Source organism: Dasypus novemcinctus, chromosome 11 (genome assembly GCF_030445035.2).
Source record: "Dasypus novemcinctus isolate mDasNov1 chromosome 11, mDasNov1.1.hap2, whole genome shotgun sequence".
Lineage (NCBI taxonomy): Eukaryota > Metazoa > Chordata > Mammalia > Cingulata > Dasypodidae > Dasypus > Dasypus novemcinctus.
Window position 1 is genome coordinate 116360085 of NC_080683.1, and position 12978 is coordinate 116373062.

The following is a 12978-nucleotide window of genomic DNA, read 5'->3' on the forward strand; positions in this document are numbered from 1 at the left end:
CTGGATGTCTCAGCTCCAAGCTAACACGCATCAAAATATTCCTATTAGGGAAGCGGATTTGGCACAACTGATAAACCGTCCGCCTACCACATAGGAGGTCCAAGGTTCAAACCCAGAGCCTCCTGACCCGTGTGATGAGCTGGCCCATGAGCACTGCAGATGCACGCAAGGAGTGCCATGCCATGCAGGGGTGTCCCCCGCATAGGAGAGCCCCACACCTAAGGAGTGCACCCTGCAAGGAGAGCCACTCTGCGCAAAGAAAGCATAGCCTGCTCAGGAGTGGGGCCACACACACGGAGAGCTGATGCAACAAGATGACGCAACAAAAAGAGACATAGATTCCCAGTGCCACTGACAAGAATGCAAGCAGACACAGAAGAACACATAGCAAATGGACACAGAGAACAGACAATGGGGGTGGGGGGATAAAAAAATAATAATAATAATATTAGAAGACGTGAATGTCATGTTAAGACATATTTGACATGTAAGAGCTGGGGCTTACTAACTCTCCTTAGCTGATCATTCTTTTAATAATAAAGGGGTAACCATGATGTTTCAAAGAGAAAGAATTCCCTGGCTCAGGCAAATCCTTGGTTTTTCATGGTTCACGGTTGAAGGACAGATATTCTGATACCCACTTCACTACAACAGCTCTCCAGGAGTTTCCACTTCTTAGGAATTCTTAGGAATAGATGAGACTAACAAGTCTCAGAAAACACTGATATAATTAGTTACAAATCATTTTTAGAACCTTCCTGTACAAAGGAATATAACTTCCTTCCTGTATGAATCATATACCAAAGGCAATCGCTTTCATTGCTGATTAACTACTGCAACAGAAAAGGTCTGCTCGTAATGGAATGTTTACTGCTAACTTGTACAACTTCGGTGGCATTTACGTTACACAGATCTGTGCTGCAATGCTGGAGATGCTCCTTTTAAATTCTCCCTCCCCCCTCCTCCCCCTTCTAGGAAAATTACCACTCTGTGCCTTTTCATTTTTATGTTTTCTGTTAGAATAAGAAAACACTAGAAAATAAAACTCACACAAGATTTAAGTACTTAGTTTTTAAATTTTTTGGAATTAAACAGGACTTTAAAAAGGAGTTCTGGGAAGCAGATTTGGCCCAAGAGATAGGGCATCCGCCTACCACATGGGAAGTCCAAGGTTCAAACCTCCTCGACCCATGTGGAGCTGGCCCACACGCAGTGCTGATGCGTACAAGGAGTGCCGTGCCATGCAGGGGTGTCCCCCCGCGTAGGGGAGCCCCACATGCAAGGAGTGTATCCCGTAAGGAGAGGTGCCCAGTGCAAAAAATGTGCAGCCTGCCCAGGAGTGGTGCGGCACACATGGAGAGCTGACGCAGCAAAAAGAGACACAGATTCCCAGTGCCGCTGACAAGAATACAAGCGGACACAGAAGAACATACAGGGAATGGACATAGAGAGCAGACAACTGGGGGGGAGAGGTGGGGAAGAAGAGAGAAGTAAATAAAAAATAAATCTTTAAGGAAAAAAAAGGCATACCCTTCCTCCCTTTGCAATAATCTGGTGACAATTTTGGTGGGGTTCCCCAGTCCCATCTCCAGGCAGAGAGAAAAGCTAGAAACTCAAAGCAATTAAAGACACAAATGTACTGGAATCACCCATGGGTTTTTCAGTAATTTAATACTTCTGTCTTGATTTCCTTTTCTTTTTTTTTCCTTTTTTACCACTAATAAGTTTTGGTTTTATTTTCACTCCCAGAAAGAAAGGGTGTCTTCCTGAAATACAGGTGGTTTCCCCACCTAACGATACCTGAATTAGGGGAAGCTGAGGCTGCCTTCGAGAGGGGGCTTTCCCAAAGCTAGGCGTCTTTTTCCCGAATCCACAGAGCTGGCTCCTCCCTGCACACCTCCAGCTCCCACTCGTCCCAGGGCGCAGGTGCAGAGTGCTGGCGGGTTCTGCAGCCACGGTGAGCACCCAGGAGGACAGAAAGGGCAGGTGTGACAAAATGCCCTCAGACCGCCTTCTGGGGGGCCATTCTTTGAAGCTCACTAGACCCCTGCAGGCACGGCCCAGCTGTGCATTTTCCTGGAGTCAATACTTTTCCAGGAGTGGGTGGTGGTAGAAGGGACCCCTGGAGCAAGCACCGGGGAAGGAGATAAGCTCGCTGGCCCCGGCCTCCCCCTCTGCTCCACAAAGAATCTGTGAACCACCGTATCCTGCAAACCAGAAGCAGGAACTGATCTGGCCACCACCAGACCCTGCCTGCAACAGGAAGCGGACAGCAGGCTGTGCACTGCAGAGGGAACTGCTGGGAGCACCCAGAATCCCTGGAGGCCGGCAGCAGGGGAGGCCAGGGTGCACGGTGCCCATCAACGATCTGCACCTGCAGGTGCGACTGCACCAGCCACCAAGTGGTGACCAGGAGCCTGGGAACCAGTTTCAGGCTTGACAATCTGGGAGTTGACTCTGCGGAGTAGGACGTGAGCGCTCTGAAAACTAATTTGGGGCTTTGGAGTTTTCTTTTTAATTTTGCTTCCAGTACACATTATTGGAAAATCATTTTGTCTCAGCTGACCACTTGTCCAAGGCAGCAAGAGAACATGCAGGGCTCTGGGTTGAGAAGGGGACTGGGGGAGCCCCAGGGGCCCCCCAGCAGAAAATGACAAGCCCTGAGAAAGACCAAGCCAGGCCACCACTTGGCTCTTTTTAAATCCTTTCTGATCCACAGTTATTCCTGACAAGCCTGCTCATGGACGCTCTTTTGATAGTTTCACTAAAGCTTGCTTCTTGTGGGAAGTAGCAGAATGCCTCAAAAGTGGAAGGTGCTGGAAACAGGTTTAGACCAGAGGTTCTCCAGCACAGCTCTGCTGACTGACCTGATGAAGTTTCTGCTCATCCACGGTGAAATGGGAAGAATGAATAATAAACAGCAAATTTTCAAACACTTCCTATCTGCAAAGTGCCATTTATTCTACCACTATGTCCTCCCTACTTTTTAAACTTAAAATTGTCTTCTCTACTTAAGAAATCATGGCAGTAGAAGCTGGTTGTTGCATTTTCTCTGTCTTTATAATATCCTTGCTTGAAAAAAATTAAATATTAACAAACATTTATCAGTCCTCCTAATTTTCTTTCATTTAACTGGCCCACGGGGACCACTATTCAGGAAATACAGATTTCACCCTCTCCCTCAAAGTATACGGGGCCACGTATATGGAGCCCCCTGCGCCTGCATGTAGAAAACGCAGAAGGGGATGGAAGACTTCCAAAAACGTCACAGTCTGGGAAAGACGGGATATGAGGATAGGTCTTGTTTTGCTTTTCGACCCCTAGGATTGGGCCCCTAAGGGTCTGCTGGAGGGGAGCTCACCACAGTCCAGGGAGGTCAGGGGTCTCTCCAGAGCCACGGCGCAGACGGGCTACCTTCATCAGGCGCTAAGCAAGGTGGGAACACGTGCCAAGCAAGATCTAAAAGTCACATCCTTAACATTTCCCTCCCGGGGCCGCTGCAGGGTGGAAGGCTAAGAGGCTGCGAAGGCTGGTGGGTGGAAGGCGATGCTGGTGGCCAGGCCACTCCCTGGACCTGCTGAGAGCCAGGAGGGGGCCTGGGGTGATGGCCCCCCATCTGCCATCGGCAGGAATCCCAGGGCCATAAACCCAGCTCAGGAGGGGAGGGCGTGCAAAGAGATGAAACTGTTTCTAGATGGCTCCTGGCATGGCCTCTGCTGAGCAGCCATCTTTTCCCTGGCCCAGCACCCTTTTTCTCCCTGCAGCCTCAGCCTTCCCATCCTCCCTTTGTCCCCTCCCTCATCACAGCACCTCCCTGCCAGTCCAAGATGATGCTTCTAAGTCTGTCCAAAATGCTACCGGAAGCAAGAACAAAGCATAAGATGCTGATTCTGCCACAAGGCAAAGTGTATTCAAACCCCCAGCTTTAAGTTCCAGGAACTAAATTTCCCAGAGAAATAATGCTTAAAATGGTGAGTGGGCTCCATCCTCGGCACACACGGAGTTAACAAGGCTTTTTATAGACTAGTCCCAGAATCTGCCAACTATAATGCTGCTGTTAATTAGGGAAGAGTCTGTTCTAGGTTCCAAGCATCAACCTTCAGTGACTTAACACAATGAAGGAATACAACCTCTGTGCTTCAGTTTTCTCATCAGCAAAATGGGGTCATGATAAAGCCTGCTCTAGCTATATTTCACAGGACTGATGTCCATTTTTAAAAAATTGAGATTCTCGCCAGCTGAGGGCCATCTGCCTCCACCAAGCTGCCTAAGTGTTGGTGGAATGGCACTGCCCACAATGCAGGGGGCAGGGGTGACACTGTCATCTCTTAGCGACAGTCCCTTGTATATCTAAATAAGATGTACTTTCATGAAAGTATTGATAGAGGACAAGTTTCCCATCACAAAAAGAGTGAAAGAGAGAAAGACGAGTGTGCTCAAAGAACAGGCTAGGAGGAGAATTCAGGAACCATCTGTGGTGGCTTGGAGTCCTGCACCCCAGAAAAACATGTTCTTAAATTCAACCCACTTATGGGGGTGTGCACCCATTGCAAACAGGAGCTTCTGATGAGGCTACTTCAGTTAAGGGATGGCCCAAGTCCATCAGGATGGGCCGGAATCCTACAGTGGAGTCCTTTATAAACAGCACAAAATGCGGACACACAGGGAGAAAGCCACAGGAAGAAGCCATAAATCAACAGAACCCAGAGAAACCAGAAGAGGCCGTGATGAGCACTGCCCTGTGACAAAAAACCAAGGACCAAGGATCACCAGCCAGCCCTGGAACACCACCATCTTCTGGGAGAACGCATGGCCTCGATGACACCTTCTTTTTGGACTTCTAGCCTCAAAACCGTAAGCCAGTAAGTTCCCGTTGTTTAAGCCAACCCATTACAGGGTATTTCTTTTAGCAGCCAGGATATTAAACAACCATGAAATAGGGAAAAGCAGCAAAAAAACCTGAAATGCAATCAAGTCCTAAAAAAAGGCTCCAGTCCACAAAGACAGGAAAACTTTGTACCAGTGCAGCCAGGTTTCAAGTTCCAATTCACCCACTAAATTAAGCTATTCAACCACCAGCATTTCCCTTGTCAACATTTCCAATTTGAGGCCCAGGTTAAGTCCTCTGTGCTTACCCTTCAAGCTCAATTCGGGGTCACCTCCTTTGGGAAGCCACTCCCTACCCCAACCCCAAATCCATCCCACCCTCAGCCTAACTGCAGAGGCCCTTTCCTCTCCTGGGATCCCAAGGCATTCTGTCTGGGCCTGGCAGAGGCACTGCCACAGCCTGGGGTCTGCACCCCCTTCCAACTGTGAGCTCCTGGGGGGGACAGGTTGCTTCCAAGCAGGTCGTTCATGTTTGTGGAGAGGAATGGTTCATGTAGAGGAACAACACTGTCTAAAGAACGGGATTTGAGAGCTGGCCCAGCACATCATGCTGCCTGACAGCTGTAAATTCGCAGGATTAAGTGAGGAAATCTTAGAAATCCAGCTCAACTCCCCCTCTGCTTCTGCCAGTGGAGGAGAAGGGTCTTGCTCCAAGTTGCCTGGTTCCATCGCTGAGCCGGGACTAAGGTTCAGATCGAGCTTGCAGAGCCATGTTCTTCTCCCGATCTCCCAAGGATTCAACTTTCAAGTGGGAGAGAGTGGGTGGGGCACAGAGGTCAGTATGGGGCCCGGGCTCAAGTCTGAGGGCCACCTGTTTCTGTACAGCCTGGAAGCTAAGAACGACTTTACATTTCCAAATCGCTGTGGGAAAAAAAATCACAAGATGATGATTTTGTGACTTGTGAAAAATGATGTGAAATTCAAATGTCAGTGTCCATAAATAAAGTTTTACTGGAACATTGCCAGGCCCACGTGTTCTAGTCCCCACGTGATGGCAGAGTCAAGCGGCTGGGCGAGGCCACATGGCCTGCAACAAGGGCTAAAATGTTTACTGTCCGACCCTTTACGGAAAAGTTTGCCAGCTCTTAGGGAAAAGGAGCAAGCCCTTTCTTGGAAATCAGGAGAAAATAATTTCTACCAGCATCAAACTCGTTAGACCTCGCTTTTGAAAAACCAAGGGTATGGCTGCAACTGATACGATCTTCAGACGGGACGGTCTCATCTTCGAGCTGAAGAAAAGGGTGCGAGTGTATGTCACCCAGGGCCTGCACGGGGGGCCAAGGGACAGGACCAGGCGGCACTCACAAGGCTCCCTGGGTCCCCACTGGCCCTGGGTCACATGCTCCCAATGTGGGCAGCTTCTCTTGATCCTGAGAGGGAGGGAGCCACGCGAGGCCCAGGCCAGGACTGACCCATTAGGGTCAGCCCCCTGCAGTGGCATCCTGCATGCCGAGTGTCAAGGCAGGTTCTGGACCCTTCCGTTTCCCACCCAGGAAGGGCCATAAGTACTTTGTTCACAGGCTTGTTTGGAGGATCGAGTGAGATTCAGGTTCAAATACCAGGCCCCTTCTAATCTGCCTCTCTCCCTTTCTACGAGGCAGTATTAAGAGAAAAAACTGTAAGACAGCCTTGTTAGGAAACTTTCTTTCAAATTAGCTTAGGGTTGAAGATGTTTTTGTAGAGGCCTACTATAAAATATCCAATCAGAGCCATAAAAATAGGCTCCACACATTGTCAGGTGCTTTTCTCCCTTTCTTCAGTTCTTGGAAGCTTCATTTAGATCTTCCAACTTATAAATCAAAAATAAGAGCGCTATTATTTTAGAAAAGTTATGTTTATGTAATTTTTATAGCAAGCCACCCAAAGTCTAAGCTATAATATATTACCTTCAGATTCAGCTATGAAGACCTTGACAGGAAAAAATACCCAAACCAGAAAGTCCTAGTTTATTTGGTCTGGCTTCCTTACCATGAAGTTCTTCTTGTTCTTAAAATATTCAGCTTTGGCTGAACTCCAAACGTGACATAAGCCTACTTCAGGTGTTTTGAAGAGAATGAATAGAATCCGAACTCAAAAACAGGAATGGAATGTAAAACCTTTTATGTGAGAACAAACATTAGAACTTTATTCTTCTGAAACCACCATTAAATCAAGTTTTCCCACCCACAATCATAAAAATAAATATGCATATATTCTCAGTATTGATTGTAAAGGGAGCTAAAAGGTTCATTTCTTTTTTTTTTTAAAGATTTTTAAAAAAATTTCTCTCCTCATTCTGCCCCCCCCCCTCAGTTGTCTGCTCTGTGTCCATTCGCTGTGTGTTCTTCTGTGACCGCTTCTATCCTTATCAGTGGCACCAGGAATCTGTGTTTCTTTTTGTTGCATCATCTTGTTGTGTCAGCTCTCTGGGTGTGCAGTGCCATTCTTGGGCAGGCTGCACTTTCTTTCCCGCTGGGCGCTCTCCTTACGGGTCACACTCCTTGCGCGAGGGGCTCCCCTACACGGGGGACACCTCTGCATGGCATTGCACTCCTTGCACACATCAGCACTGCGCATGGGCCAGCTCCACACATTTCAAAGGCACATCATTAATTCCCCACGTTTGCTAAACCAGAGGTAAATACTTCATCACTAAAATCAGTGACAGGTTGAAAAGACACTTTTTTTTTCATGGCTTAGGCTAGCAATCAGTGTAATGGCCAATCTAATCGCGGTCATCAAGATGGCATATCAGCTTTAGACAGTGTAAAACTATGAACTTTCCAGCTGGAAAACAACGCATCTTGGCAGAGGAGGTCATAAATGCCAGATCCTGCTTCTTTCACTGCCAAACCCTAACAAGTTTCGTGTAAATAACAAGGTTATTACTTTGGGAAGTAATTACCTGAAAGTTCAAATTGATAAGAGCTGGGAAATTCAAAGTACTAAAACCTGCTGGCGGTAAAAATGAGCTGGGAAGGGCAGGACACGACCCGCGAATTCCAAACACGCGCTGAGGGCTGCTGATTTGACCCTAAGCCATCATCTCCGCACTCCCAAAACTGCAGAGGGGGCTAAGCAGGGAGCTGCGGGGCGTCCGCGAAAAGGGTCACAGGTGGATGCCGAAGGAAAACGGGGCCAAAGCCAGCAGAAGCGAAACCGAGACGCGAGTGGGGCAAAGTCTCGCCCGCCGAAGAACTCCAGTTCTCCGCGACGAGCACATGGAGCCCGGCGCCGCCGCAGCGCGCACCGCGGCCGGGCGCGTCGGCTCTTGCACCAGTGCACGCCGGCTCTTGCACAAGCACCAGCGGCGCGCGCCAGGGGCGGTCACGCCGCGTCGCTCGCTGTCCCCAAGGTGGGGCAAGAAGTCAGTCGGCAGGAAGTCCGCTTCCTGCCCAGCGCAAAAGAAAAGCGTCCCGGGGGGTGGCGCGGGGCAGCGTGGCCGGCGGCCGCGGGCAGGGCAGGGGGAGCCACGCACCTGCGTTGTAGAAGCGGTCCAGCACCGTGGTCTCCCCGAAGTCCAGCTTGCCAAAGTGCAGGGTCTCCAGCGTGGCGCCCGCCGCCTCGCACGCCTCCCGCAGGCTCTGCAGGGCCTCGCTCTCGGCCACCACCAGCTGGCCCGGGCTCGCTTCGTTGATCACGTAGGCCACCGCCGTGCGGCGCCCGCCGGGGTCCCCGGGGGTGCCCCGGCTCCGCAGGGCGTCGGCGGCGGGACAGCCCGGGCCCGAGGCGCCAGCGCTCTCCACGTTCCAGAAGCTGCCCGCGGGCGGCGGCGGCGGGTCGTCGGCGGTCGCCGGGGCCGCTGCCCCCCGCCGGCCGCCGCTGCCCTCGGCAGGGGCGCAGGAGTCCGAGGCGCCGAGGGGCGGGACGGAGAAGGTGATGCCGTCGGCCGCCTCGGTGCTCATGTCGCTCGGCGGCGCCGCGGGAACCGCGTTGTCCCCTGCCGCGCCGCCCCGTCCGGCCAGCCGCAGCTCGGGGCTGCTGCGCGCCCGCCGGGCTAGGGCACTGCCATCGCCGGCCCCGCCGCGCCGCCGCCTGCGCTCGGGCGCCCGGTCCCCCGCGGGGACGCTCCTCCTCGGCGCCTCCGTGGCCGCGCCGCCGCCCGCCGCCGGGCTCCGGGGACCAGGGCGGGGAGCCGGCGGGGGCTGGGCGCGCAGGGGACGACGCCTCCTCGGCCGCGTGGGGCCCGCGCCGGGCCCGCGGGTGCAGAGCTGCCTGGAGAGCCCCGGGCGCGCGGGCGAGCTCCCTGCGCTGCGGCCCGGCCCCGCGGCGCCCCGAGGACCCGCCTCCCTCCCCGCCGGCGGCCGCCCCGCCGCCGCGCTAGTTCCTCCCCCTCCCCTCGCCGGCTGCCGAGCGCCGGCCTCGCCGCCAGCGTCCGCCGCCCACTCGTCGCGGCGCCCAAGTCCGAGCGCCCCGGGGGAGGGCGCTGCTGGGAAGCGGGAGGCCCCGCGAGGCCGAGCGCGCCGCCCGTCCCAGGGCGCCCGCCAGGCCCCCGGGAGGAGCGCCCGGGGCGGCGGGGGCGGGGGGTGCGCGAAAAAGGCCCTCGGGCCACTCCCGGGGCCCTCGGAGCCCGCGCCCGCCGCCTGGGCAGCGCTGCCCGCGGCCACGGCGCCCCCCGGCGGCGCCCGGTGGCCTCGCCCCGCGGCGTGTGCGGAGCCCGCGCGGGCAGCCCCCGCAGGCTCACTCAAGGCCGAAGTGAGTTCACACGCTCCCCGAGCCCGAAGTGGGGGTCGTGTCCGCGTGGCGGTGGCGCGGCAGTGGCAGCCTGAGTGTGCCAAGCTGGCCCTTCATCTGACGTTTTGCATTAGCGTGTGCTTGTCATCACTAGCTCGGCGTCCCCAACTGCTGAACTCCCCAAGCCTCATCTTCCTTCTCAAGATAGACCTATGGGCCCGGCAAATGATTAGCCACAGGATGAAGGAAGGAAATTTTGGTGGCCTAGTCTATTTCTTAAGTCGCACCACAGAAAAATGCCTGGATCGTTCAAAAGCAAAACGGCTGCCCTCAGAGAACTTCTCCAGAATGCTGTTAGGAGAGTCAGGGAAAGCAATGAAATGAACAGGTGTTGGATTCCCTGAAGTCTAGAGAGGCACAATGTCCTGTGAAAAAGGCAGAAGACAAATGCCAATTACATTGCAAGCCTGAAAAAAAGTGATTGTATTTCTCATTGCAAACCCATAAGTTCCCAATCTGTTTGGGGGGGGAAGGAGGGGAAGGAAGGCAGGGAAATAGTCTATTCCTTACACGCTACCACAGATAGCAGGCACCTGTAGAATCTTTTGACAAGGGTTAGATCACTTACACTCTACCACAGATAGAAGGCACCTGTAGAATCTTTTGACAAGGGTTAGATCACTGTCAAATCACAGAATGATACCATCCTCATTCTATAATATCGTCATTCTTTAGACAGGCGTAGGAGCAGAGCAGAAATTTTCTGGTCAGAATGACAGTCTCCCTCAGAGTCCACCTCACGCCTGGAGATGGACCTCAGGCCTCCCTTGAGAACAACTACAGGTAGGGCAAATCGTTTTCCTCCCAAAAGCTGGCACAGTCCTGCTTCCAGATTATGACAGATGAGAGAGTTCTCATCAACCCTCTCACTGGAGAAAGCTGGACAAATTTAAAATATAAACATGAAGACCACAAAGAACCCATGAGAGATGAGGAAACATCTGCAGATTTCAGGTGAGAGGACAGGGATCTGGAAGAAACGACTGGAATCCCAAGGGTTAGCCAGGACTACTCGGGGCTGGTTTGGGCCTGGGAGTTATTCTGTGGAGCTGGAGCAGGCAGCTGAGAGACTGAGCCGCATCTCTTACGCATCAGGAAGGACAAAAATAAGGATGCTAGACCTTGGAGGCAGGCATGAACTAAGAGGAAAACGGCCCTTACGTGGGCAGGCAGCACCCCTCCCTCCAGCCGTCTGAGTAAACCAGAACTGGAAAATCTCCCACCCTGAAACTGGATTAAGATTTGCATTCAGCAACCAAAATTCACTCCCAGGGATGGCAACGTCCTCCAGGGCCACTAATTATTCCTACAAATATTGTAAATGTTTGTGAAGATGGTCACACATTTGAGTGTGTGATAGAGTGGAGGACTAGAAGCCAGAATCTGACTTTTAGTCCTAACTTCACCACCTATGCCCGAGTTTTTCTCTGGTTTGCTCTCCCCATGTATCCACTGTGCTCTCTGCCCCAGGAGGCAAATCCACATGGGTTCAATCAATGGGCTCCCTTGCTTATGGATTGAGTTGTGTCCCCCTACCTCCACCCCAAAAAAAGGATCTGTTCAAGTCTGAGTCCCTACTTTTGTGTGTGCGATCCTATTTGGAAATAGGATCTTTGAAAATGTTATTGGTTAAGGGGAGCGGATGTGGTTGAGTGCCCGCTTTCCACACAGGAAGCCCCAGGTTTGGTTCCCGATGCCTCCTAAAGAAAAAGCAAACAGACAATGAGCAAAAACAGTGAGCATCGCAGTGGCCACTGGAGTTGCTAAAGGCAGGGAGAGAGAAAAAGAGGTATAATATGGGGGCATTTTCAGGACTTGGAGTTGTCCTGAATGATATTGCAGGGACAGATGCAGGACATTATATATCCTGCCATAGCCCACTGAATGGACTGGGGAGAGTGTAAACTATAATGTCAACTACAATCCATGCTGTATAGCAATGCTCCAAAATGTCTTCATCAAATGCAGTGAATGTACCACACTAGTAAAAGAAGTTTTTGATGTGGGAAGTTTTGATGAGGGTGGGGGGTGGGGAGTAGGGAGTAAGGTATATGGGAATCTCCTATATTTTTTTACCGTAACATTTTGTGTGATCTATGTTATCTTTTAAAAATAAAAATATATTTAAAAAAACAAAAAGGAGTAAACAGACAAGGGGCAGAGGATGTTATTGGTTAAGACATAGCCAAACTGGATTAGGAAGGACCCTAACCCAACGTGACTGATGTCCTTACAGGAGAAGAAATGTGGGCACACGGAGAAAGAGAAGACAGCCACTTGATGGAGCCAGAGATGGAATTAGGCCAGAAGCCAAAGAACTCCATGGATTGCAGGCAGACCAGCCCCAGAACGTGAGAGGAAGTGGGCATGGCCCTGCCTACACCTCAGCTCAAATTTCTGGCCTCCAGAACTGTGAGCCGATACATTTCTGTCATTTCAAGCCACTCAGTTTGTGGTGCTTTGTTATGCAGCCTTGGCAAACTAAGATACTTGCTCTCTGTTTACCAGTTGGGCTTGGGGCTCTGACTGCTCTCTGCCAATGAGCTTTTAGAAGTTGGAAATCTAATTAAATCTCTCTTGGCCTGTTTCCTCATCCATAAAAGATTTAAAGATCGGTCATTCTGTTCAGATATAATAATAGTGTTTGTGTTAAAAATGGAGTCTTCACATTTCAGAGATTGCACACTAGAGTATTTATAGATGAAATGATGTCTGGGATTGGCTTAAAAATAATATGGTAGGAGGTAGGAGAATACATGAGGGTGTAGATGAAACAAGGTTAGCCATGAGTTTAAGCATTTTTGATAACGGGTACATGGAGATTCATTATACTACTCTCCCTACTTTGTATGCATTTGAACTTTTCCATACTAAAAAGTTTAAATCAAATCAAATCATAGAAACAAAAATATAAGGGAACATTTTGGTCTGAAAAATGTTTTTTCCCTTTGACTTCAAAGAAGTTGTAGACTATCTTGTTATGAATGGGGCTATACCGGAAGCTTTTTCACTTGGGGAAAAAAGTATGAAGGAGCACCTCAAATAGGTGAATGATCTGGCCTGTGGTTGTTGCTATTAATGACTATCTCTACTACGTGGTGGGTGTTCCTACTGAGAGCCTAAACTGTTCACTCTGAAAAGCCTGACATGCCTGGGTCATCTGGAAGATTCTGGCAAGTGTCCAGCAGGGGCTTTAGCATGTGGCTGGCAGAGAAGCCGTATGATGAGCACTAGTCACAAGGAAAAGAAACGAGGAATGGTAGATCACTGCAAGAGTGGGCAGGTGTGTAAGCAGGACATTTGCCCGAGCAGTACTGCCTGGAAAAAGAGGGCCCTGCCCTGGACTTTAGGCTCTGCCCTCCTCCAGCCATGCCCCTC

At 51.2% G+C, this 12978-nt stretch overlaps 1 protein-coding gene and 1 long non-coding RNA gene across 2 annotated transcripts in view; one reads left to right on the forward strand and one right to left on the reverse strand.

Moving 5' to 3' along the window:
• Positions 1–9064, reverse strand: part of MAP3K5 (mitogen-activated protein kinase kinase kinase 5) — a 209632-nt gene extending 200568 nt beyond the window's left edge. The window contains exon 1 of the mRNA XM_058307543.2: positions 8345–9064. Coding sequence (XP_058163526.1) covers positions 8345–8771 — 427 coding nt within the window. The 5' untranslated portion in view covers positions 8772–9064. The remainder of the gene's footprint in view (positions 1–8344) is intronic.
• Positions 9065–9668: 604 nt separating this feature from the next.
• Positions 9669–12202, forward strand: LOC139440025 (uncharacterized). The gene is made up of 2 exons (XR_011650148.1): positions 9669–10554; positions 11837–12202. It is a non-coding gene; the product is annotated as an uncharacterized lncRNA (long non-coding RNA).
• The last annotated feature ends 776 nt before the right edge of the window (positions 12203–12978 follow it).